The sequence below is a fragment of the Theobroma cacao genome, chromosome 1 (genome assembly GCF_053813885.1).
Source record: "Theobroma cacao isolate CCN51 chromosome 1, ASM5381388v1, whole genome shotgun sequence".
In the NCBI taxonomy this organism is placed as follows: Eukaryota; Viridiplantae; Streptophyta; class Magnoliopsida; order Malvales; family Malvaceae; genus Theobroma; species Theobroma cacao.
In genome coordinates, this window is record NC_142639.1 from 10,499,746 (window position 1) to 10,526,423 (window position 26,678).

General features: G+C 34.5%; 2 protein-coding genes and 1 long non-coding RNA gene across 3 annotated transcripts; all 3 read left to right on the forward strand.

The window, feature by feature from the left end:
- On the forward strand, positions 1–14,313 carry LOC18612222 (anaphase-promoting complex subunit). The gene is made up of 20 exons (XM_007048896.3): positions 1–353; positions 564–723; positions 822–943; positions 1,496–1,742; positions 2,315–2,489; positions 2,579–2,657; positions 2,787–2,872; positions 3,582–3,708; positions 4,171–4,203; positions 4,303–4,551; positions 6,645–6,722; positions 6,817–7,079; positions 7,707–7,766; positions 7,893–7,960; positions 8,471–8,576; positions 8,668–8,809; positions 9,381–9,479; positions 11,100–11,364; positions 13,175–13,242; positions 13,725–14,313. The coding sequence occupies exons 1-20, from the start codon at positions 183–185 to the stop codon at positions 13,881–13,883; spliced, it is 2,757 nt and encodes a 918-aa protein (XP_007048958.2). The 5' UTR covers positions 1–182; the 3' UTR covers positions 13,884–14,313.
- A 3,934-nt stretch (positions 14,314–18,247) lies between these two features.
- On the forward strand, positions 18,248–20,369 carry LOC108661777 (uncharacterized). Its single transcript, XR_001927572.2, has 3 exons — positions 18,248–18,405; positions 18,479–18,539; positions 20,156–20,369. It is a non-coding gene; the product is annotated as an uncharacterized LOC108661777 (long non-coding RNA).
- Positions 20,370–23,040: 2,671 nt separating this feature from the next.
- Positions 23,041–25,291, forward strand: LOC18612224 (4-hydroxyphenylpyruvate dioxygenase-like). The gene is made up of 2 exons (XM_018119638.2): positions 23,041–24,234; positions 24,830–25,291. The coding sequence occupies exons 1-2, from the start codon at positions 23,102–23,104 to the stop codon at positions 25,014–25,016; spliced, it is 1,320 nt and encodes a 439-aa protein (XP_017975127.2). The 5' UTR covers positions 23,041–23,101; the 3' UTR covers positions 25,017–25,291.
- Positions 25,292–26,678: the final 1,387 nt, after the last annotated feature.

Genomic DNA, 26,678 nt, shown 5'->3' on the forward strand with positions numbered 1-26,678 from the left:
CAACCCTTTCTCTGCCGTTAGAGTGGGGAAGGGCGACGGATGGAGCAGAGTTTGGGCGGTACTTTTTTTGAAACCCCTAAAAGCAAAATAGCAAGAGTTGGGTTCTTTACCAAAAAAATAAACACCAGAAAAACCTCTCTCACTCACTCAGTGCTCAAATTTCCCAATTGTTTTACAAAGAAATGGCAGGAGCATTAAAACTACCGAGTGCCTTTGCGATAACCCCACACAAAGTTTCTCTCTGCATTTTGGTTCAGATCTACGCTTCCCCTTCTCAAGTTTCCGTCCCTTTCCCTTTCTCCTCCGTTTCTCAACACAACCGCCTGGGCTTGTATTTGTTAGCTCTCACCAAGGTATTCTAACGCTTTCCTTTTATTTCTATTTTTTTTTCTGAAAATAATGTTCGCTTTTGCATGCAAGTGAACTTTCAGTTTTTGCTTCCGGAATCGGAAAAGCAAGTTGCAATAGTTACGAAATGATCGAAGGTTAAGTTTAGTCTTTTCTGGTTCGCGAATTATTTCGTTGCATTTTGACGTTTTCACTATCAAATTTTCATGTTGCAGTCGTGTGATGACATTTTGGAGCCAAAATTAGATCAACTCATTAGCCAATTGAGGGAGATTGGTGGTTTGTTGGATCATTGGTTAACTGATCATTTAACTAGTCGGCTATCGTCTTTATCATCACCTGATGATTTATTCAATTTCTTTAACGATATGCGAGGTTAGTTTTATTTATTTATTTATTAATTTTTGTTTATATCACTTTGTCATCTTCTTCTTCTCTTTTGCTGTTGTTAATTTATTTATAACTTTTTTTAGGAATACTTGGAGGACCTGATTCAGGAGTTATGGAAGATGACCAGGTCATTTTGGACCCAAACAGTAACTTGGGGATGTTTCTTCGCCGTTGCATACTTGCTTTCAACCTCTTAACTTTTGAGGTATTTCTATCTTGCCTTTTAAGTTGTACATATCATGTTTTGAATTGTGTTGGTGCTTGCACTCGTTTGCAACTCTTTGCTTTTGTTCCAATCATGGTTTATTTGCTATTTCTAAAATATACTTGAAATTACAATGCAAGAATCACAATAGAGATAGAGTATGTGGCTGTTATCACCATTTCAGATTTGTGCTGCCCATTGAAGTAAAATTCTGTTAGTGCCCTCTCTGTTTGTTGATACCTTTCATTCTATATCCTGATATTGATGGTTGGGTGCAAGTGTTAGGTTAGCAATTAAATTAACATTCTGGTAACTGCTGTTCAGTTGAATGCAGTTACATTTTCTACCATTAGAGTTTGTACATATTGTATCTAAATGTTATAAACCCCTGTTCTATGCTTTTCTTCTAAGTATTTATAATTTCTTTTCTCACTTAGTTTTTCTAACCATTTTCCTTTTTGGGTGTAAATAGAAGGTTGAATGGGCTGTTTGAGAGATTCTTGTTTAAGCATAGACTAAGTTGATGCTACTGCATTTTGTCACACAATGCAGGGTATCTGCCATCTTTTGACAAATATAGGGATCTATTGTAAGGAAGCCATTTCAAGTTGTTCATCATATGAGTTGCGCCGGTTAGACGATTCTGGTAATGATTTGGAATCTTTATCTGAGTATGAGAACATGGATCTCAATCTTGTTTTTAAAAAAATAAATGAAGAAATGGAAGCAAGGAAAAGAGCCACTGAACAAGTTTCTTTTCATCTTCATCTTCCGAAGGAGCTATCAACATTGGTTGAAGGTAGTTTTATACGTGTAAAGCATGTTTTTGTGATTGTAAGTTATTACACTCTGTTGCTTGAACAGGAGACTAATGGTTACATTTTTTATGATGGTAGGATTTTTAGTGCAATTTTTCATTGGCATGTTGCTAATAATATTTATTAAATCACAAAAATTGTACACTAGAAGCCAATGAATCTATTTGTTGACTTCACATCTAGTTTCATCAATCTTAAAATGAATATAAGGGATTTTTGTTTGGACACTGTCTAAGAGTGACAAGCTTTTAAGTAATGCAAAAAGCACTTGGTGTCAACTGGAGGATACTCTTGTTTCCTTTGGTTGATGATACTTTATATACTATTCTGCTCATCGGTTGTCACTTAATATGCCTACTGAATAGTTAGGTTTCTGTTCTGGTTGCTAAACTTTTTGCTTTATTTAAGGTGTCTTGGGTTAGAGTTTATGGCTTTGAATGTTTGTTTCATTTATCAAAATTGAGTTAATTGTGACGTTATTATGGTGAGTTTATGTTAAATCCGTACCATTGTACTAGTCTATTGCTTATCAGTTTTGTAATTACACATGCAGATATTGAGGTTTTTGCTGACCCTAAATCAGAACACAATGACAAAGGCAGAGAATCTTCTTCATATGCCTCTTCTGGCGATTTACTGAGAGATTTTGATCCCAATGGTGGGGTATTTTTGCGCACCAATTGGCAAATACAAGGCTACTTGACAGAGCAAGCTGATGCGATTGAAAAGTAAGCCATTTGTTGACATTTTACATTTTTTTAACTTTTTGAAATGCTATTTAAATTGAACTAGATTGCAAGTCATTTTCTTGTGGCAGGCATGGCAGTTCTTTCACTTTAAATGCCTTTGAACTGACTTTAAGGCAACTTCAGAAGTTGGCCCCTGAGCTACATCGTGTAGGTTGACTTGCTTATTTAAGTTCCACATGCTCTCTCTTTCTTCTTCTGGCTTTGATTTGGTGTTGTGACTCATATTACTTGAACTCCAGCACTAATACCTTTTGCCTCTGTTATATTATGATGCAGGTTCACTTTTTGCGTTACTTGAATAGCCTGTATCATGATGACTATTTTTCTGCATTGGAAAATCTTCATCGTTACTTTGATTACAGGTGAATTGGAACTTCCTTTTTTTCCCTATTTATATACAAGTGTACTGCTTATTGTACTTATAGCAGTTCCTAATGTCCTTTGGTGCTCGTTATTCTTTTCTTCATCAATTAACGTATTTAGTTTTTTATCTTAATATTTTTTGCTTCCACTTGTTTTGTTAATGCGATTAGTTTATTTAGGATGTGTTAGTCTCTTACTTAAAAACTGGTGCTGGTACATGTAATAGTTCAGGACTGTGAAGCATTATTAGGACTGAGATGTACATAATATCAGAACTTCTTGTACAAATTAACATATTTGGTTTTGCATATGGAAATGGGTGTCAGAGTCCTGTTTTTTTAGAAGGTGAAAGAATCTATGGACTTATCAGGGATTTTGATTGAGGGATAGCTAAACTTTGTACAGATTCATGTGCCAGCCATATTTGACATTCATATTCTGCTTTGAATGGGTTTGGGGGAAGCAATAACATTCTCTGATGTTTTAAATTGTTTTAAGAGTTGTTATGTATTATTTTCCTTAAATAGTAAACCCTATTTAGGGTGCCGCATGAGTATCCACCAATATTAATAGGTCCCTAGACTCATACATGTCTGTGAATATGTTTCTGTTTGAGCTATCTTCTTTTATTGTTCTCTTGGCTTTTAAATAGAGTGGAAGAAGCTATTTGGCAGAAATGAACCATTCTGATAAATTTTGGCACAATAGTGCAGGAATTGAGGGATTTGATTTTGTTCCTCCTACTGGTTGCAATAGTTTTGGAAGATATGAGATTGCACTGTTATGTTTGGGGATGATGCACTTTCACTTTGGGCATCCTAAGCAGGCTTTGGAGGTAAGCATGACTGCAGGACTTACTTTCCTATGATATGCCTAGATTTGCGTGGCAATTACTGAAAAAGTTGTGGTGGCAAGTAGGATTGTTGATTGGATTGCGGTGGCTAAGGCTTACCCATGTGTCTTGAAAATTTTGGGCTGTGCCTTTATTAAGTTGGGGGGATTGGCTGAGTTCTGTCAAAGATGTTTGTCCTAAAAACAATGCCTAGTCTTAGGTTGTCTCCATATGCTGCTTAATAAATCTTTATGCCAAGGCCAGTCAGAGCTCCTGATGCTCTTACTTTTGGTAGGCTGAGCTCAGTTGATATATATGTTTAGATGCCTGTATTTGGCAAGAGCTTCATGTCCCAAGATGAATTGGGAAAACCATTGCCTAACTTGCCCCAACCTCAAACTCAGCCCAGCCTTAGTGACAGGCTCACTTTTTTTGCTTATGGTGATTGTTCTGTGATGATTTCAGGTCCTTACTGAAGCTGTTCGTGTCTCCCAACAGGTAACTTCATTCTATTAGCCTGATGGCATTGAATGTTAATTTTCCAATTATTTCAAATGCTTTTCATACTATTAGGCCACATAATTTGAATTTTCGCAGCACAGCAATGATACTTGTCTGGCATACACCCTAGCAGCTATCTCCAACTTGTTGTCTGAAATTGGTTTCTCAACCACCAGTGGAATACTTGGATCGCCATTCTCTCCGATGACCAGTGTAGGCACTTCATTGTCTGTCCAGCAACAACTGTTTGTTCTCTTGAAAGGATCTCTAAAGAGAGCAGAGAGTTTAAAATTGAAACAATTGGTAGCTGCCAATCATCTTTCAATGGCTAAATTTGATTTGACGGTAAGAATGGGTATCAGTGCATAATGCGCAGTTTCCTCTACGACTTGATTTTTTCCTGCCTTCATTATAACTGATGTGCGTTTGTCATTCATTCTGCCCTTGGTTAAGATAAAACTATTTTCTTAGGGATGAGATTTGCTGCAGCTAAGTCTTTATAGCTCTGTTATTTTATGATGTAACATTGAGCTGCTCTTTAGCCAGAACATTTTTTAGTATATAATAAATTCTCTTAGTAATGAACTGGTTAGAACAAACTGAAATGTTCTTGCACATAAATCTGCCAAAGTGGAGATTTTTCTAGGGCAAGTGCTAGAACATTCGGTCAAGGCTTGAGAACAACAACTTTATTTAAACATTCTAAGAGTATTCTGAATTATCCATCTTACAAGCATTGCTGTCAGAGACCTCTAACTAGGTGTATGGAGAACCTCTCCCCAGGAATGAGGAAGACATCTATATCAGCGATTTTGCTGATTGATGATGAAGAATATTTTAATAAACTTGTAGCTATTTAAAGTTTTCTTTTGGTGCCATGCTCATGTATTTTCTGTAGGAAGATGAAGTATATCTGGTAAAACAACAATCTTATATTTGTTGGGAATTGCTTGTTGGATGCTATTAGCAGTTTAGACAGAATGGATTTGAGAGTTTAGTGTTCATGTAGAACTGTTTCATTATCTTCAGTTCTTTACACTTTTGCTATTATCTCTGTATTTCCAACTTGTGATGTGAATCTGAAGTAATCAAATATGTTTATTCTGGAATTGCATAGAAATATGTTTTGGTTACTCATGAGCAAGTGAGCTTGAGTTGTAGTCCCAAATGAGCCTCATAAGCCTGGTATCAATTGACACTAGTTTGTTACAACTGATTTTGAGTTATGTTGATAATTAGATTTAGAATGCTAAATTGAAATGCAATATTCTACTCCCTTGGTTGATAAAATGATGTGAGGGAGATATTCGTGTGCACAAACAAGCTTGCACATATACAAACTCATAAACCCTATGGAAGTTACCACCATTTCATGTGGCTTTTATGATGGGGTACTTACAAAGTTTTAAATTTCTTTCTTTCTTTCTTTTTTTTTTTTTTCACTTTTTCTCCTTTCATGAACATATTATCACTTATGTTGTAGCATCAGAATGATCTTTGCTTGTTGGTGCTTTAAGAGAGGTTCTTTTTTGGGTAATATCATAGGTTCAGAGTTTTTAATGCATAAGTTTGTACTTTTGTGGGGAATATCATGATGAATGTTACCATGAATCAATGTAATAAGATTCCTCTGAAGAACTTGTGTTTTGTTGGATACGATATATGTGGTGGGATTCTCTCTTTCTCTCTCTCTCTCTCTCTCTCTCTCCTCGTAAGTAAAAGTCCTCATAATTAATGAGCATCCAAAAATGCCAAAAGTATGCATTATAAGAACTTAAAAAGGAATAGGGAACTACTACCCGAAGAAAAGAAGTTCCTGAAATCTAGAACATATAGGAACTTCTTAACAGAATAAGCTACAGGCAGTTGTGACCAGGCATTGGAAAAATCACCCTTGTCCCCTGGCTTCAGCCCACTCACTGCATGCTCTACTCGTATTGTTAGTCATATAATTTCTCTAACTCCAATGATTCATGGGCAAAACAAGAATGAACTAGCTATCATATCGTATCAGACACGTTTACTCTGTATACCCAATAATCGGCTACTACTTTCTATTTATTGGGTTCATATAACCCTAAATCTAGTTAAGAAATTTGTCCTATTGACCCAGCTCTTTGCTGTTAAAATACAAGAAAGAGCTAGAGTGCATACGGCAAAGAAAAAAATTTCAGCCGTAAATTGGTCCAATCTTTTCCATTTTTATATAGCCTTGGTTCTCTTCTTATCATTGTGTATATTTCCTAATGAGTCATGAAGATATCTTTTAAGATGTAGCTGAAACGGAACTTATATTCTTGGTTCTTGTAAGGTTAATGAAACCCGTGGTACATAGAGTGAGGGCTTTTTCCGTTTTGTTCTTTCAATTTCTAAATCTGTTAATTCTTTAATCTTTTTATTCTTTTGTGAATATGGAACCTTCTTATTGTCTCGTGCAGCATGTGCAGAGACCTCTGCTATCATTTGGTCCCAAGGCTTCCATGAAGCTTAGGACATGCCCAATTAGTGTTTGCAAGGTAATGTAGTTTTGTTTATCACCATGCTTGTTGCTTGTATATACGAGCACTTTTGTGATTGCATTTTGTTTCATACTATGTATAATCTTTGCAGGAACTAAGGTTAGGTTATCACTTAATCAGTGAATTTTGTTGCGAAGGCTCTACAATGACAACAGATGGTGCTTTTAGTACTGCATGGCTTAAGAACTTGCAAAAGCCCATGGGTTCGTTAGTGCTGTCTCAAGATAATAGTTCTAGGAACAATTCTAATCCTTTCCTATTCTGTACACAACCAAGTTCAATTCCTGGATCTGTTCTGCAGTTAGTAGGTTCTTCATATTTACATCGTGCTACTGCATGGGAGATATATGGAAGGTGACATTTAACAAGCACTTGTTAGATTTTGTTTGTTCCTTTTTGCACTGATTTAAGATCATACAGTTTTGACTTGTCATTCTTCTAGTTGATTGTACATATCTTTTCAACATAACCTACATCAAGGGTTTTTTTATAAAAGCGATTGACTGATAGTTTTAGTCTGCAAGTAGGAGATTCACTTGGTGAATGTAAGCTTCTGGTCCTTTTGGTAATACTCTCATGTGCTTCTTGATGCTAGCACGTGCCTTTAGGTGTCCTGGTGTTTCCATGAGTAAACATCAAATTTATCAATTCTCCCTTCCTCACTTGTCTTTTCTTCCTCATGTTTCATCATATGGCAAGATGAGTAGAACTAGGAATTTGCTCTTTGCATTACTACCCTCACCACTCTTCATTCTTCACCATTTTATTTGATTTCATTTTATGGTTTTCCTGCCACTCTTTCTGCATTTTGTGAACACAGGATGTAGCCTGACTTTGTCATTTCCCCCTGCAATTGGCTAAAGCATGAAGACTCATATTTCATTTATCTGATTGTGTGTTTAATTCCTGTTCTAGCTCTGATTAAATCATATTAATTGCTTGTTTGATGTTTTTCTTCTTTTTCTTGTGTACTCTTGCCAGCGCCCCACTTGCTCGAGTGAATGCTTTAGTTTATGCAACTTGCTTCGCTGATGCTTCAAGGTATTATTCATGAAAACAATCTAGTAGTTGGCTATATACTATATATTTCTATTTTGCATTATTAGTGTGTGCTTTATCCATTTGAGTCTCTCTTAACTTGAGGTTTACCATTATTGGACATTCCAGTTCATCTGATGCAGCATTAGTATATGTGAAGCTTGTACAACATCTGGCAGTATTTAAAGGCTACAAAGGTCAGATCAAATGTTTCAATGCCTTATTATCAGCATTTCTCCCTGCAGTTAATTTGTTTTTCTTACTAATTGTTGGTTAAAACAGGTTAGGACTTTTTTTCTTTTGCTTTTGAAGTGATGTCTATATATTTGGTTCTAGTTTTATTAATATTTGAGAGTACCTCTCTTTTTGTGTTTGTAACTTGAAATATTAGTTACATATCTGGTTTTAGATAGTAATAACCTTCAGCAGAATACAGCATGGAGATGGCATCCAGATTCTCTGTGTCTCATGTTCATGTGGGCACTGACATATACTTCAAGGATGTGCAATAGCTAGAGAGAATGAAGTGAACTGATCTATGTGATTATTTGGATCTGTTTGAAATGCTCATGCTCAGATAGAACTGCTTGAGCACACCCTTATAGATTCCTTTGCTAACACCCATGTGTATATGCATATCATTCTTGTTATCACTGCACTTTTTTATCAAATTTTTATAATTTGTTGTTAAATCTATTTGCTTCTAGAGGCTTTTGCTGCTCTTAAAATTGCGGAAGAGAAGTTTTTATGTGTCTCCAAATCATGGATATTGATCCTGAAGTTACAGCTGCTCCATGAGCGTGCATTACATCGGTACAGTTACATACTGAAATTTATATATAGTGCTTTTGTCATATTTATTGTAAGTTTTGAATTGTTTTCATATTTTTCTTATGATAACTAGAGGACATCTCAAGCTTGCCCAACAAGTATGCGATGAGCTTGGAGTTTTGGCGTCATCTGTAACTGCTGTGGACATGGATCTGAAGACAGAGGCAAGCCTTCGCCATGCTCGTACATTGCTTGCGGCAAAGCAGTTTAGCCAGGTTTGTGCATGAGATGCATGCCACATTCTTGTGTGGTAGCTAGTTTGCTCTATTTCCAAAATTTGAGGTAGAGATGAAGTGTGTATTGCAATTTGAAGTAATTATTTGGTTAACAATTGCTGTAAGTTTGAAAGGAGGGGCAAACTGAAGGTGATACCAGAGTTTTTTTTTATGTATCTATGTTTGCATGAGGTTTTTGATGCGTGTCAATCCTTGCAGAAATTTTCATTCAATTATTCTGCATATGCACAAACACACAGCATGTTGAAAATTAGGGAGTTAATGAATGTGGAGTCTGGAAAACATTGAATACAAATATTGGATATGTCAGTCAGTATTTATCAACTGTCAGGAGGGTTAGAGGCTACCAAAATACTATTAAAATTATGCTAAATGAAAGTGATGATCTTGATTTGTTTCTTCAACTCATGTAATAATTGGGAATTTGTTCTGATTTTGGTGGTTGTTAAATTTCATAGCTATTCATTGGTTCCTTATTTTCTAATATTAACCAATATATTTTAACTGTTTCTGAATTTCCATATTTGTTATCCCATGATGATCTTTGCAGGCAGCAGCTGTGGCACACTCCCTCTTTTGCATGTGCTACAAATTCAATCTGCAAGTTGAAAGTGCATCTGTTCTTCTTCTGCTTGCTGAAATTCACATGGTATGATAATGCATTTGATAGCTATATTATGCAATTAGAGGTGGAACATATATAAATTGAAATTTTAGCTATCTATAGTGCTATTATAAAGGGTACCTATTTGCATGAAATTATTTACACTTACTTTAAACAGACCACGTAAGTCTCTTTCCTTCCCAAAGAAGGGGGCAGGCTTGGGGTGGGTGGGGGTCAAATATGATATGAAACTAGACCAGAGGTCCAGGGGTAAGTTAACAAATTATATTTTGATGGTTTGTGCATTGAGGTCCAACTCTGTTAAATAGAAGAAGAAATTAAGCACTGTACCTTAGGGCTACGGAATCTTTTAATGGTTGCCCACAAAAGTCAAACTGAATTTCTTTAAAGAACTAGGCTTGTTGGTGTAAAATTTTCTTCTTTTCTATAGAAATCAACTGAAGTCAATTAAATTCTGTCTTGATTCATTCTTGGGTATGAGTGCTGGACATGAATATGTTCAAGTTGGTTGTATGTATTTCCTTCTATTTGGAGGTCCATGCCCTCTTACAAGTGTTCAGCTGATGGTATCTAATGTGTCGACCACTAAAACAAACAACAAACAAAGCCTTTAGTTTGCATGGAGTCTATTATATTGGCCATGCTAAATTATTCTGCTTTGTTTAGGACTACATATTGCTTCCTAAGTAAAACCTGTAGAAAGCAAAGTCATTTTTTCCACCATATCTATTTTGGTTTCTCCAACAATGTGAAGCAACAAACAAAGCACTCTCCTGCTGTGGAAGATGGATTACATGAATCATATTACATCATTGTGATATATTCGGTATTTATGTTGAGTAAGATCAGTTAAAATAAGGTTATTTCCAATAGTTTCAATTTACTGTCATTTTGGTACCCTCTTCTTTCTTGTGACATAGGCATCTTCTTTACAACACATCTTTGTCAAGGGGCATTTCTAGGCTTTTGTTTCAGAGATATAAACCACCTTAAGCATGTCTCCTCCATTTTGATTATTTAGTCTTCCTTTCTTCCTTCTGACACATATTTTACTTATGTCACATCTTTGTGGAGGGGCATTTCTAGGCCTTTTGCTTCACACGTCCAAATCACTTTAAAAATGTACCATCTTTTTGTGCCCAATTGGTACTATCCCTACCTTGTACAAGCATTTATTTAGGATCATCCTATCTCAGCTATTTGTTCAATATGAGTGCCTTGGGGAAGAAAAAATTGTTGTATCATAGACTAGATCTTTAATATTAGCGTCAGCCAGAAGGCCATTCTTAACAGATTTTTCAAATTAAATCTTTTTTACTGCACTGCCCATATAAATTTCTGTTTACCTTTTAGCCTCCTCTCAAATCTTTCTTCTACTTGAAATGAATAACCTTTTCATGCCAATGTTTCTCATGAAAGAGCTACATGATTATGAGGCTGGAGTTTGGCAGTTTTGATATATTGACACTTTAAATAGGTTATGTTATTGTGAAATAGATGGATAGGTTGGTTCAACATTCAATCTGTGTCCTAGTCACACAGGCTTGCAATTGTTTGCATCCTTGTCATGTGCTATAATATCTTGCCCCTCTTTCTTTTGCAAAGTGCTGAAAAGATGATATTTGCTTTTTTCGTGGTCATTAGAAATCAGGAAATGCTGTTGTGGGCCTTCCATATGCATTAGCGAGCCTCTCATATTGTCAGTCATTTAACTTGGATCTACTTAGAGCATCAGCAACCCTTACACTGGCTGAGTTATGGCTTTCGCTTGGATCAAATCATACAAAGACAGCTTTAAGTCTTATACATGGTGCTTTTCCAATGATTCTTGGCCATGGAGGTTTGGAGCTCAGTGGTCGGGCCTATATTACAGAAGCAAAATGTTATCTCTCAGATCCAAACTTCTCAGGTATGTTATTTTTATTTTGCCCCACCGTATGGCATTTATTCCAACCTAATTTTTCAAGTAGAGCAAATGCCCTGTATTTTTCCTTTCTCCCTTTCCTCTTCTTTTAAGGAATTTGAGAATTGGGGTGGGTTGGTATGTGGGAAAGGTTTATCAAAACCTGTTAGATTGTCAACTTTTTGCCTTATCTATTTTTAATCTTTAATTCTGTTCTCAGGTTTAATCAAATATTAGTGGGATCTAGACCTTTTTGTATTAAACTTTGTTTTGCTCGGACTTCATCTAACTTGAGCTCAAGTTGAATGATTAATTGTAATGTCATGCAAAGAGGGCTTAGAAACATAGTAAGTTCTGAAGGTTCCTTTTCTTCAAAAGGAATGAAAAAGAGAAAGATTCATGAAGGTTATGTTTACCAAGAAAAATTTAAATGTTAACAATAAATACTCAATGAAGAGGAACAAGTGAGGGACATGAGAACAAAGGTGAACAATAATACCATTATGCATTAAGATACAGCTTACTATATAAACCGTAGTACCATACGGTTATCTTTTAATTACTAACTTAAGCTTAGAAGCAGTTGAGACCAAAATTGTCCTGGTTTGGGTTTTCATTAAAAAGGGAGATTGAGGAAGTTGTTCTGAATTAACAGTAGCTATAAAAGTTCTTGCCTACTATGCTTTGTGGCAGGGTATGTTGAATGATTGGAGAGCGTGGTATGTTGGAATTTAAATCTAGATTGGACTTTTGTTGAATTGTCCTGGTTTGGGTTTTTGTTAAAAAGGAAGATGGAGGGAGTTGTTTTTGAATTAACAGTAGCTATAAAAGTTCTTGTCAACAATGCTTTATGGAGGGTATGTTGAATGATTGGAGAGCATGGTATGTTGGAATTTAAATCTTGATTGGACTTTTGTTGAGAAGGGATATTGGGGATGTTCCTTTTGGAGTCAGCAGTAGCTATAAAAGGTTATTGTCTACCATGCTTTCTGGCAGGATATGTTGAACAAATGGAGAGCATTGTATGTTGGAATTGAAGTCTAGGACTCTAGGTTTGACAAATGAGGAGTGAGAGCAAGACATTAATCCCTCAATAAGGGTGTGCTTTATCAAGTGTAAGATGAGCGGAAATCATTGTTGTTTTATTAGATAGAAAATTCACCTAATAAATGAAGTTACAAAGCAAGGACTATTTAATAAAATTTGAAATTATATATAGCAAATGAATGGTGTATTTACAAGTTGTTTATGAAAATGTAGGCGTATTATTAAAAGATAATGGAAAAGATGCTGGTAAAGGCAGTGAGAATGAAGATGTTGCTAAGAAGTTAATGGAGGAAGTTTTACAAAGATTTGAAAATGTAGATAACTCTGGTATGATGGGATTTTTCTCAATGGCAGGGTATGTTCATAGGTCACTCTGAATTAAGCTGCAAATAAGTTGGATAGAAGTGCTTCAGTTTAAATTCTTTGAGAACAGGCTTTCGAACAGTCTAAAATATAACTTTTATCAAATGATGTACAAAGCTCAAGTTGTAATTCATCTTATTAGAGTGATTAACTAAAGTTAATATTGCAACAAATACATAATTAGCATTATAATGATTTGCAATTGAAGGATGAAGTTTTTTTGGTAATAGATCCCAACTTTGAGGATAAGGATGAATTTACCCTTTCCTTTTTAACTTTTTTTTTCTTTTCCTCCCTCCCTCCCTCTCTCTCTCTCTTGTCATATCCTCTTTCTGTTAAGCGTGTTTGAATGGAAAATTTTATGTACTTAATCACACTGCACTCCCCTGTTGACTTTCCTCATCAGTTTCTGACAATCCTGAGGTTGTGCTGGATCCCTTAAGGCAAGCTTCAGATGAGTTGCAAGCTTTGGAGGTTAGTTGACTTTTGATATGGAATGTCTAGATGCTCTCTCTTTATCACTCTTTCAATTGACTTTATTTTGGAGTGCACAGCATTTATTTCTTCAAGTTTCAGCATATTCTGCTCTTTATTTTAGTCATTTCCAATTGTTTTAAATACCTTAATTTACATATAGATCATAAAAAGTATGAAATAGTGGCATGAGAATTCCATACAAAGAAAGGAACAAGAATCTATGCATTTCATTGAACACAAGTAGTATTCATCTGATCATATAAAGGTTGGCTCCATTTTTGGTGTCCACTTTGTGAACACTTTCCATTGCTGTTTAAAGATGGCCTAATTAATTGACATATTATGGGTACAATACCACTTCTAAATATGAATATTCATTTTTCCCTATGCTCTGTTGCTTTGCTTTTGTGCTTGTATTAAAATTTTCGTGTGTATTATGGACCGTTGCGTAATGGGATGAAATTGCTTTTGTTGCTCAGTATCATGAATTAGCAGCTGAAGCTTTCTACTTGATGGCCATCGTATTTGACAAGCTGGGGCAGCTAGAAAAGAGGGAAGAAGCCGCAGCTTCATTCAAGAATCATATTGTGGCACTTGAGAATTCTCAAAATGTGGAAGATCTTCTGTTAAGTGTGTAACGACCATTAAAATTGCCAATTCGTGTAAATAAAAGTATGAAGTATCTGTATAGAGCACGGCTAATTTCCTGGAACTGCCAAATCCAAGTGACGGCTCAGAAAGTCAACGCTGCTTCAGTTCCTCTGGGAGAAGCTCTACAGACTGGAGCAGTATAGCCGGACTGGGCAATTTCAGCAATATCATGAAAGCAAATTTCTGCAGATAAAAGTGCTCGGCCGGGACAGCTTGACAACTATGCCAAGGCACTTTCTGCCTGATTTGCTTCAGGCTTTCACTGTCTGGAATCATCGCCAGATTTGGTTACTGGTTTTAATGCATTAGTTCTTTAAGCTTACAAAACTTGTTATATTTTTGCTACTTACTGCAACTTCTAAAATCAAGAATGTAATATTTTTCACTTTTATAGGTGATAGATTTCTTTTTATATTAGCATAATCAGCATCAACTACATAATATTTAAGATAAAATGCTTTTTTTTTTTTAAATTTTAATTGAATTTCAAACAAATTCATTAGTTTTTAAAATAGGCATTTTGTTCAAAAAAAATATTTTTCGTTAGATACATAGATTTAGTCATTAATTAACCGTTAGTGTTTTCGTTAGTTTGATTACATAGTAATATTATAAAAATGATTTTACTTTTTATTAATTTTAAAAAAATTATTTTATAATTTTATTAATTTTTTATTAATTTTTTTAAAAAAGCTCTTTATTGGGCTCTCTAAGAGAGCTCTAGTGCTCTCAGGGAGCATTGATTTGGTGCTTTCTAAGGAAGTCTTGGGTGGTCCATCGGTGCAAGAGATGTTGGTCGACTTGAAAAGAATAAAGAAAAGAAAAGAATAAAGAAAAGAGAAGGATATGTTGGACATTTTATATTTAATATTAACGTTGTTTAGACGTTTAGAGTAATATGTTTATTTAGAAAATTAGTGAATTTTTTTTGTAATTTCGATTAAAATTTAAGGGGTTGGGATAATTTACTTTAATATTTATTACTTAAGAAAAAAATAAAGGTTTTAGAATTAATTCATTAAAAAAATTTAAGAAATAAATATATAGAATGACAAATTTTATGTCATAAAAATTGTAAATTGTACCTTTCGGAAGGTGAAGGAATACACTTTTCATTTAATCAAGTATATTTGAAGAGATACAAGTGTTATATGTAATGTCAAGTTAATCGAAAGCCACAAAAGTGAATAGGATGTCAAAGTGACATGCTAATATGACGTGTGTTGGATGTCTTTTTCGATTAATAAAACGAATATGATCATTTGCAGGAAAAATAGCAAGAACATGTAATCTATTTATAGCATCAATGCACCTTGACAATAAGATCAATATCTACAATCATTTTTAATTTTGGATGAAATTTTTGCAAATTAAAAATCTAAAGCTTTGATAATTTCATTGGTCAATAAACATAAAGTATCTAACATATCACCAAACTTCTTTCTTGCAGTTTCTCTCGATTTTTCAAATTTATTTTGGCCATTACGATTTGTTTTGTTATATGCACAAGTCCAAAGAAACATAACGACCACCTCCAATGCTGTGATGTCTTTAGATGGATCTGTAATGTCTTTAAATGGATGTAACCATTCCTTATTCATCAATATATTTGTAAGTTGCAATACATGTAATTTCATCCTAAACATTTTATAACTTTTACTCAGAATTTGTAAAGTTTCATATACCCAATTTCACCTATCATAATAACTGAATATGTTTTTTTGTTTTATTAAGTATTTCATGTGATATACAATTGCACTAGCAGCTCTTCCATAAATGTATTTGATAAAACCTTGCACGTTTTCTTCTTTTTATAACTTGTATTGATGCTTTGACTTTATTAGAAGACATCTGTTTGACAATATTAAAACACATAAGTAAAAACCCAAATATATCAACAAAAAAAATATTATTTCAAACAAATCAAATAATACAAATAACAATTCAAATAAATATAACATGGATAATAGCAAATTCTTTCAAATACTAATTCAATTACATATAACAAGCAACACAAATACAAAGACAAAATAATTAAAAGTTCAATATCAACCTAAAATAAACAAATCAAATTCTAAACTAATCAACTACTCCCACCATAGTTTCTTGATATATTATGCTCCTATAGAATCCAGTTTAACTTATCACTTGAATCTAGCAAAGAAATAAAAATGAAACTATTTTCTTCCTTTTTAATCAATTGCAGTGCAAAATTAAATTCATTTGCATTCAATCTCCCTTCATTTTGTAGAGATTTTAATGCTCGAACGCACTCCAGAATACTATATTGTCTTATGGCTTGCAATGATATTGAAATTTCAACACATAGAGTTGCGTTATGACTTTCTGTTGCCTCACACAATCGTTCCAATGTTTTTTGCCAGCTTGTTGCAGTCTCAGTTTTTGCCTTACCCTTTGCCACTTTTTCCTCATTTCTTTTGACACCATTTTTTCCCTCTTGTTTTGGATGTTTACCATAGGGTTGTCATATTCATCACAATTGATTTCTTTAGCATCAGATTTAACACTGTTTTGTAGTGAAGTTAGATTTGCAGATTTGGCAGTATCTTTAATTAGTCACCCATTGCTGGTGTTTATGTATTTTGATTGGTGGTTATTGTATCCCTAAACATAAACTCCAATTCATCAGCATGTTCTAGCTCATTATACTAATATTTGGCATATTTTGGATTGCCACTCACAAGCATAAAAAAGAAAGAAACTTTTAAACGATGTGCGTATGTAAAATAATTTACAATAGTTGAAACACATAAAATTTAAAATACTTATTTTTATTTTGGCTTCCCACCATGTGGCATCAGCTTTGATAGTTCCCGTCCCATGGTTCCAACTCAAACTTATTTTTTTACCCTTCAATTGTTTCCATTAAGTCCATTCATTCCTTAGACTATCTAGTTTATTTTTCAATTGCTTTTGGGCATAGTTTTTATTAACACGAGTATTAAATTCCTTTACTACAACTTTTCATCTTCTAGTTTTGAATGAAATTTTTGATTTTCCACACTTACAAATTTCATCCATACAAACCTACTTCGCATTATGTTTTAGTTTTTTGAAATTTCAGAATTAGATGTAGACATTTCTTGATTAGCTATAAACTACAACAAGACATATAAATCAATAAATCTTGTATCATTATTATCCAAGAACTAATCATTTGGCCAAGATGGTCCATTAGGACCGCATATGCATTACACCAAACACAATTAAATCAAGATGCATAACAAGGTAGAAGATGTTCGAAATTCACACAAGTATATGTCACTCACAAATCATCTACATGAATGATGACTCCAAATCCTGCATAACATTCAGGGACACTTCTAGCGAAACATTCAAGGACACTTTTAGCAAAACTCGAAAATAAGAAAATTACCACAAAAAATAATAGTTTCTAAGAAAGTGACAATTAGTTATTTGGATACATTTTTAATCATTTGCAACTTTAATAAAGTTCGATACAAATCATAACTCAATATATACAGTTTGGAATAAAAAAATGATAATATTGGAACAAAAGCAACTAGATAAGACTACTAGAATGTAGAGCTACCTCTGTAATACCCCGTACTTTGACATGGTGGCTAATGAAGCTTATCGGATGTCAAATGAGGTTAATTATAATGTTTAAAGGTGCGAAAAGGTGAAAAAAGTATTTTAAGATAAAATATTTCGCACGCGATGAAATAATAATAAAGTAATAATATTTTTATCGAGAAAGAATTTGTGAGATAAAAAGTGATTTGGAAGTGAATTGAGGTATAATAAGGTGTTTTGGGTACCAAGGGGACAAGTGAAAAATTTTGAAATAAAATAATATTTTATTAATAAAATAATATTAAAATATTAATATTTTATTCAATATCGAAGTTTTTCATGAAGAAGGAGTATACAGTTAATCTAAGTGGAGGAGAGGAAAAACGAGAAAATTTTGGAGAAAAATGAAGCTAGTGGGGCCCACGCGTTATTAAATAAAGCTAACGAGGGAAAAAAATATACTTTAAATATTATGGAGACACCACGTTGAAGTACAAGCTTTATATTTCGTTTGTACATGTGTAAAAGAAGATAATAGAAGGTAACTGGAGTTAAAAGAGTGTTGGGGGGACTAAATTAAAAAGGGAAGAAACTTGGAGGGTAAAACGATAATTTTACGTAAAGTTTGGTCAAAGCTTCCAAAAGAAGCTTTGACTCTCGTCTTTATCAGCCATGATTGTCCTTATCTCCCCCAGCAAGATATTTTCTTCTTCTTCTTGAAGCTTCCAACGCCATTTTCATCTCAAGTTCATGAAAATCAAATTTTTTCATGTGATTTTCCTTGGTTCTTTTCATTTCTTTTCTTTTCTTACTTCTTTCTTCTCCAAACTTATTGGGCACTAAACCCGCAGCTTCTAGCCCCAATTTTCAGCACATCTAAACCCTAGGAGAAGAAGAAAGAAAAAGAAAGAAAGGAAGAAAAGCTTGGTTTTGTAATTCAAGCAAGCTAAGGTAAGGATTTTTGTGTTTTAAGCTCGTGGTTGGTTAAATCTTTGGAGAAATAATGTGTGAATCATTTTGGCAGCTTGATGATTAGTGTTTTGAAGGAATATTGGAGTGCAAGTACGGGTCAAGCAACCATAAAGGTAAAGATAAATGATGTTTTAAGTGTAGTTGATGAATCTTGAGAAATTGGGTAATGTTGTGTAGTTGACATTTTAAGTGGCATATTGTGAGAAATTGTGGTTGTTGTGGAAAGGATGGTTGAACTTGATAAATATCCTTAGAAAAGATCTATATATGTGTTAGAGTCATAAACAAGTTGCCGGTAATCATAATTTAAAGAATTACGCAAGCAAGGGATAAAAGCAACTTTGGTAAAAATTATGTCAAGATAAGTTTAGTTGAATAAGGATTTGTGATTGAATGAAAAAGGAAAGTATAAATGCTGTACGCTAAAGATATTGAATTGGGATTGTTGCTAAGAAGTGCAACAGTAAAGGTAGCGTATTATGGTGGTGTGCTGGGGGAAATAACGAGCGATCGGCAAGTAGGAATAGCTAGATATGCCTTCGAACAAATAGCAATGTAATATCCCGCTATCGTAAGGTGAGTGAACTTGCATTTCAAAATATTTTGGTAAGTGCCTACATGTTTAAATAAATCATTTGAAAGTTTCATTTGTTTTTTAAAAAATATACTTGGGGAACAAGCCCTTGATAAAATGTTTCTATCTTATGAAATGTGTAATATGAATAGTTCATGCGTTATCACATTATATTGATATGTATATTATGCTTTGGATGCTCCTTTTGTGCGATAATAATGACCTAGCTATATGCGGTGTGAGAGTGCACATGAGCTGATGATGACCCAACTATGTGAGGTGAGGGAGTGCACATGAGTTGATGATGACCCTGTTATGTGCGAGTAGGGAGTGCACATGAGCTGAGTGTGGCAGGATGGTATGCATGATGATGAATGTATATATATATATATATATATATGTTATAGAAAGTTTATGAAAATATTTGTGACTGTGTTGTATGTTGGTATTGTTAATTGCTCTGAAATTGCTTTTCATTTCGGCAAGAAAATGGCTTTTTGATGTAACAAGATCCCTTTAACTAAATTGTTCTGTTTCTCACTACAACGAGAAACTCTCGAGTAGGCAACCTTAATCCATTCTCTGAATTCAGCTGCAGCGAGAATGGATTCTTGCTGCAGCAAGGAATTTCACTGCAGCGAAAATGGATTCTCACTGCAGCGAGAAATTCTCAAGTGGTTCCAAAATTCTAATGTAGTGTTTTTACTTTGACAAAGATTTTGACCACCTTCCGATTAGAACTGGGCAAACTGGTAAACATCAAAGTTGTAGCCCAGCCTCTTAGCTTTCTAATGACATAAAAATCATGTCAATTGGACTTATGTATTAGAAGATATTCTTGGAAAATCAAAACATATGTAAACTAAGAATGCCTTTTCACTACAGCGAGAAACCCTTTGTTTTGCTTGTCTTGCTTGGACATTTGCTGAAACTTTCATTCTTTTCAACTTCATGGTTTATCATGGATCTTTCAACACTAAGGGATTTAATAATCAAAGGTTGAATTATGGGGTTTTACAAGAAATTAAACTAAATTGCATTGTTTTTAACAAAAGTGCATCATGTTTTCAAAATCTTTCCGTATCGGTTGTTTGTTCTCTTCTTATGTTCAATCACTGAGTTTTATACTCACTTTTTTAAATTTTATGTTTTCAGATTCAAAGGCAGTTGGGACCTAGATTGAGTTCTCCACGTATGCTCGCCTTCTTGGTAAGTACTATGGCATCTAGTAGCTGTACCTTCACCCAAGGTCACTCCGCTGACTGTCAAGAGTCTTATGCTTGTGTATACATATAAGTAATGTAGATCACTAAGATTCATATTAAAAATCAAATATGTATATTTGATTACTGATACCATTATAGGTTGGCAAATGGATGACATTATTTTAACATAATACAAATGTGAATATTGGGTTGCTATAAAATGTTATCGAAATATTTATAATTAAGAATTACAATATGTGGTTTTAGAAATGATGGTTGGGAATGATGATCGGGATTGCATAAAAGGTTTGCTTGGGCTTAGTAGGCTATGCTCATTGGGCCCATGCGTTAGTCATGGCTTGAAAATTGGGCTATGACAACCCCATACTAGTTTGTCAACCATATGGTGATCTAAACTCAAAATAAAAGATCCTTTCAAGATCATACAACAATTTTAAAAGGTGTAGGATCTTTACCAAGAACCCAAAATGACAGCTTTGATTCTCTAAGTTGTTTAACAAGAACTCAAATGCATATCTCAAAATTAAAATATAATTGAATTGAGAATAAAGAGAGATTCCAAAGCCCGAAAAAAAGAAGAAGAAAGAAAACGAAAAACAAAACAAAAAGAAAATGAAGAAATATTAAGTGAGTGTAGCTTTGAATTTTAAATCTTCTTTTCTCTTAATCTTTGTAAGAACAAAAAGATTCCAAATTTCTCTATTTTGTTGCTAGGTTTTTTAGTTTTTAAGTAGTCTTTGGAGAGAAAAGTAGATTGTGACTTGCATTGGAGAGAAGTAATTTGCAGAAAATGGAGAAAAGAGAGATCGATTGAGAGAGGGGTTTTTTGAAAGGATAATATTAAGATTTTTTTAATAGATGAGAATATTTTAGAATAAAAAAAAATTCTTCTTAAAAGTTAACGTGTTTTTAAAAGACCATAAAAAGAAACTCCTTTTTAGAGCTTTAATTAAAGCTTCTTTTTAAATTTGATTTTTTAAAAAAATTTTTTTTTTAAAGAATTTCTTAAAATCTTATTTGACTTAACTTCTACTTTTAAAAAATAGATAAGTTAAAAAAAAAGTAAAACCAAACAAGCACTTGTTACAAAATTTATTCCAACTAAGAATTATGAACTTAATTACCTTGTGATGATCGCAGTTTAGGGACTCTTGACTCATTGAAAAAAGGCTTGGGCTCCAAGGAATTTACAGGAAAAGTTGCATTTAGACTCAATTAAAAAAGGGTTTTCAATTTTTGTGTATTTGGAAAAAGTTTAATAAGAGAAATATTTCATTAAAAAAGAAAAGAAAAGAAAAGAAATGATTTTTTTAGGTTTGGTACAAAAAGAGTTAAGAGGTTTGAACATTCAATCTTCTTGAAGATGGGTGTTACCAAACACAATTTATTAGTATTCACAACAAAATAAAGGTAGAGGTACTTGTGTTTATGCCCTTATAGAGTTGGTAGAGGAAGGTGGATGTTTGCCCTCCTGAAAGGGCTTTTGTTTTCTTCTTTTAAAAATTGAAGTTAGGTATTTGGCCGTGGAAAACTTTATTTCTATTAACATATATTGAAGAAATTCATTTGGATTTTCAAAAAAAAAAAAATCTAAAAATTTTAAGGTTATTTGAGAATGGCAATATAGAAAGGATTTAATAATAATAATGCTTTTATACTTCTCAATTAACCTTTTAACAATTCATAAAATTAAAAAAAGAAAAATACTAAGCCTCACGTAAAATTTTCTCTTCCGTGCTCTACTCTCCCGTCAATAAATTTAATAATTTTGTTAAAAACATCAGATAATTTGTAATATTTGTTTTGGAAATTAAGACCCTTTGTAATTAAATTTATTAAACGTAGTTTAATTATACCAAAATTGACAAAGTCTATTTAAATTTCTCTTTATTGCACGTGTTGACCATCATTTGACGAACTAGCATTTCCCTATAAGCTTAGCCGGGCCAAATAAGTTAGGTCGATACAAACCAGACCATTAATGAAGTGCCTATTTATTATATTTTAATGCGCTTTTTTGGTACGGAAATTGAAACTTCATTTCTCAAAACCAAGAGGTGGCCCGAGGAAAAAATTTTCAATCGATGTTAATATGAAGTTTTTGTAACGAAATAACGAAATAAAATGAGTCATGTCGTATCTAATCTTTTCTTCAAATCAAAAGATAAAAAATTTTAATTTGTATTTCTTTGGAAATTTTAAATAATAAAAAATATAAATCTAAATGCATTGATCAAGTTAAAGCTTTTTAAATTCTATGAGCAGATTAAAGTTAGAGTAAGATTAAAAAGTAGTTAAGTTACATACTCTTTAAAATACATCTAACAATTTTTAAAAATTAATATAATAATATTCAGTGAGAATGTATAGTGTTTAAAATAAATCAACCGGTTAACGACTCCCACCTGAAACTACATATAACGTATGAAGCCTGCCCGACTGAGTGGCAGAGTCTGAGTTTCACCAGCTTGAACGTTTAAAACTCTGTTGAGTCTTGAGCGTTGAATGTGCGTGTGGGCGCATTCTGCCCTCCTTCACGCTGACTCGTAACCTGATCCTATCACGTCACGGAACAGGAACTGCCCACTGACACACTCCCTCCCTCTATTATTTTATAATAAATTATTCGTTTCAAATCAAAGCTCAAAGGATGAGTCGACTCAGATAAAGCCCACCCATCACCCCCACCTCAAAACAACACAGACACAAACAAAATGCAAAATTTAGCGCTTTGGCCAATACTACTTCCCCACGTCACGTCTCCCGCTGCCTGCCCCGCCTTCCTTTCTCTCCTATTTAACGCAGCCTCCTCACAACCAAAGCAACAAAATAATACTACAACAACTACTACTAATAATAATAATAATAAAAGAAAATGGGCAAAGAAACTCTGTCCAACTCCAGCCAAGAGTTCAAGCTGGTCGGATTCTCCAAATTCGTCCGGACCAATCCCAAGTCCGACCGCTTCAACGTCAAACGTTTCCACCACATCGAGTTCTGGTGCAGCGATGCCACCAACACCGCTCGTCGTTTCTCCTGGGGACTCGGGATGCAACTTCTTGCTAAATCCGACCTTTCCACCGGGAACTTAACCCACGCCTCTTACCTCCTTCGTTCAGGTGACCTCCACTTTCTCTTCACCGCCCCTTATTCCCCTTCCATCGCCCACTCGCAAAGCCTCTCTCCTCTTTCCACTGCTTCCATCCCCACCTTCGACCACAGCGCGTGCCGCTCCTTCTCTTCCTCCCACGGCCTCGCCGTCCGGGCCATCGCCATCGAAGTGGAAGACGCCGAAACCGCCTTCACCACCAGCGTCTCCCACGGCGCGCTACCCTCTTCCCCGCCTGTCGTGCTCGGCGACAACGTTACCCTCTCCGAGGTCAAACTGTACGGCGACGTCGTTTTGCGTTACATCAGTCACAATAAAAATAATGACCACGATTTCTTCTTCTTGCCTGGCTTCGAAAAAATAGAAGACAACCTTTCTTATCCGCTGGATTACGGAATCCGAAGACTCGATCATGCGGTCGGGAATGTCCCGGAACTGGGCCCCGCAGTTTCGTACGTTAAATCTTTCACAGGTTTTCATGAGTTTGCGGAGTTTACAGCCGAAGATGTGGGAACAACCGAAAGTGGGTTAAACTCGCTCGTTTTAGCCAACAACGATGAAATGGTATTGCTCCCAATGAACGAGCCAGTGTTTGGAACAAAGAGGAAAAGCCAAATTCAAACTTATCTGGAACACAATGAAGGAGCGGGGGTTCAGCATTTGGCCTTGGTGAGTGAGGATATATTTAAGACATTGAGAGAAATGAGGAAGAGAAGTTTGGTCGGGGGTTTCGAGTTCATGCCGTCGCCGCCGCCTACTTACTATAAGAATTTGAAGACTAGGGCCGGAGATGTTTTGAGTGATGAGCAGATTAAGGACTGTGAAGAGTTGGGGATTTTGGTTGATAGAGATGATCAAGGGACTTTGCTTCAGATTTTCACTAAGCCTGTTGGAGATAGGTATGTGCCCCTCTCAATGATTTCAATCTTATTAGTTTCAGTGTCTTAGTTTATGAACATAGGCTTCAAATTTTGGGTGTTTTTTGGTTTATAAATAAGAATATGATAAATATAAATGCTAAAGCATTGGCAGGTCAGACTACCCAAAAGAATAAATATATATATTAAAAGGTTTTAGCTTAAGGTTTTATGTATCTTAAAAGGTTTTTATTGTTTTAAGTAGTAAACGGCTTAATTATCTTCTAATCTAAAACGTTTTATATCTATAAGCTATCATAGGGGATTTTTGTGTCAAAATTTGGTATTGAAAATTCCATCCTAGTGTCGTAGATTACTAATAAAGATAGTTTTGACATCCTTTTTGAGTTATTTGGACATATAATTAGTTTCCGATTATCTTATTTATATAATCATTATGATGTTGGGAGTGCTTGGCCACTGTTCTGCTTAAAAGGTAACTATGACAAGGATCTTGAACGAAGCAGGGGAAAAGAGCAAATTGGACAAAGGAATTAGAAAAAAGAAGGGAAACTTAATTCATATGCATATATCTATTTCTGTTTTTGATTAATTTCAGTTGGGAACTTTTTGGTAGGCCAACAATCTTCATAGAGATAATTCAGAGAGTTGGGTGCATGCTCAAGGATGAACAGGGAAAGCAATACCAGAAAGGTGGATGTGGAGGGTTTGGGAAAGGCAACTTTTCAGAGCTCTTCAAATCCATTGAGGAATATGAGAAGACACTTGGAGCCAAACAAATTGCAGAATCTGCCACCGCATGAGAAAAGGATCTGTTATATTGTCTGCATGTTCTGCTGAATTCTACTAATATAGTTGAATGAGGTACTTACTAAATCATGGTGCAATCCATGACAGTGGGATGATCATTGAATGTAGAATAAACTCTGTTACTGTTAGTTCTATTGGGCATTAAACTATATTTACAACGATTTGCTGGAGAAATCTAAATGATGATATAAGCTGGTACTTGAGCAATGAACAACCCTTTGATGTGGTTTATAAAATTTGAAACAGTTATACTCTGTATTTAGTTTCACACCATGTTTCTATATTTTGGCCTGGATCCTTATCAGTTTCTTAATTGCATACTTTTGACCATTTTTATTGCGTAAATGATTCCAGTAGCCATTAGAACTTCTTTATCAGGAGAGACATAAATTTGCCACCTGAAGGTATAATCTGTCTATCATATATAGTCCCATAGAATTCTCCTTATCCCAGCCCGTATGCTGTTGTTTACCTTAATTATAACTTATCGTTCAAATGTGGTCTGATGAGATTTCTGCTACATCATTTGGCTACTGCTGGACTTTAAGCAGTTCTATGATCATTTTGTTTCAACTGGGAACCAATCTTATTGATATTTAGAAATGTTTCCATAGCCAAGGGATATTTGGGAGAAGCAATTGAGATTGATAATGTTGTGGGAAGCATTATTTTACTTGAAGTTAATGATTACTAGCTGGTAGTTTGAGAAAATGCTTGAGGTTGGACAAGCTGCTATATGAAGTTTATTGCATTCTATGTTGATAAGGGATAATTTGTAGCCATTAGGTCTAGAGGAAGAACGTTGAGTTCCATCTCGAATATGGGTAATCCATTGATAAAAATGGAAGGTTGAAGTATTAAATTTAAGATCTGATTGATTTTGAGAAAATCTCAAACCCTTCGATGCATTTTTGTGGAAGAAGAATATGGTCAAGGCTTTTTGACTTGGGTTCTGCAAGTAGGGTCGAAGATAAAGGTGTTTTCAGGAGGTATAGCAGAGTTGATTTATATGCATAGTTTTTTAGAGTTTCTATGATAAAGAAACTGCTATATTCAAGAGATAAGCTTTTAAGGTCGTTTAAAGTCTTTAACCCTTTTTTTCTTGTGGTTTGCCTATTTGCTCTTCCTACCTTTTTATTTAATGACGCTATATGGCATAAAAATGTAAATCTGATGAATTATTTTCTTTGTGGAGTCTTGACCATTGCTTGAGTATTGAATTTAAAATCTTGAATATTTATTTAGATGTTTTCTCATATTATTATGAATAGTTGTTTAAATGGTTTAAAAGGTACACCCTTCTAGTTTGATCCCACTCAAGGAAGTTGCTACCATGTTTCAAGGTATGTAACAAGCAATTGGACGAGGAAAGGATGCCTAGAAAACGCTTAAGGTGTTGATTTGAACTTGAAAAGATTCAATGAAATGATTTTGGTTTTTACCTTAATAGGTAGATATTCAACTAAACTCTTTGTATACAGCACAAAATTTGATGCAATGCAAATAGGGATGAACCCTAGTTTATAAGCAAGGGCCCAGGGGCCCTAGCTTTTTCATAAGTTTTGTCAATCTAGGTTCCTTCACAGAATGCAAATGACTTATCTTATACCAAACCTGATCCAATCCAAATTGAATCTGGAAGGGTAACAGCTTGA

Excerpts from the sequence above, each read along its gene's own strand:
- LOC18612222 (XM_007048896.3), top strand. The coding sequence starts at position 183 with ATGGCAGGAGCATTAAAACTACCGAGTGCCTTTGCGATAACCCCACAC. Across the intron at positions 354-563 it reads ATTTGTTAGCTCTCACCAAG|TCGTGTGATGACATTTTGGA; the intron begins GTATTCTAACGC and ends TTCATGTTGCAG. Across the intron at positions 2,658-2,786 it reads TGGCCCCTGAGCTACATCGT|GTTCACTTTTTGCGTTACTT; the intron begins GTAGGTTGACTT and ends ATTATGATGCAG.
- LOC18612224 (XM_018119638.2), top strand. The coding sequence starts at position 23,102 with ATGGGCAAAGAAACTCTGTCCAACTCCAGCCAAGAGTTCAAGCTGGTC. Across the intron at positions 24,235-24,829 it reads ACTAAGCCTGTTGGAGATAG|GCCAACAATCTTCATAGAGA; the intron begins GTATGTGCCCCT and ends ACTTTTTGGTAG.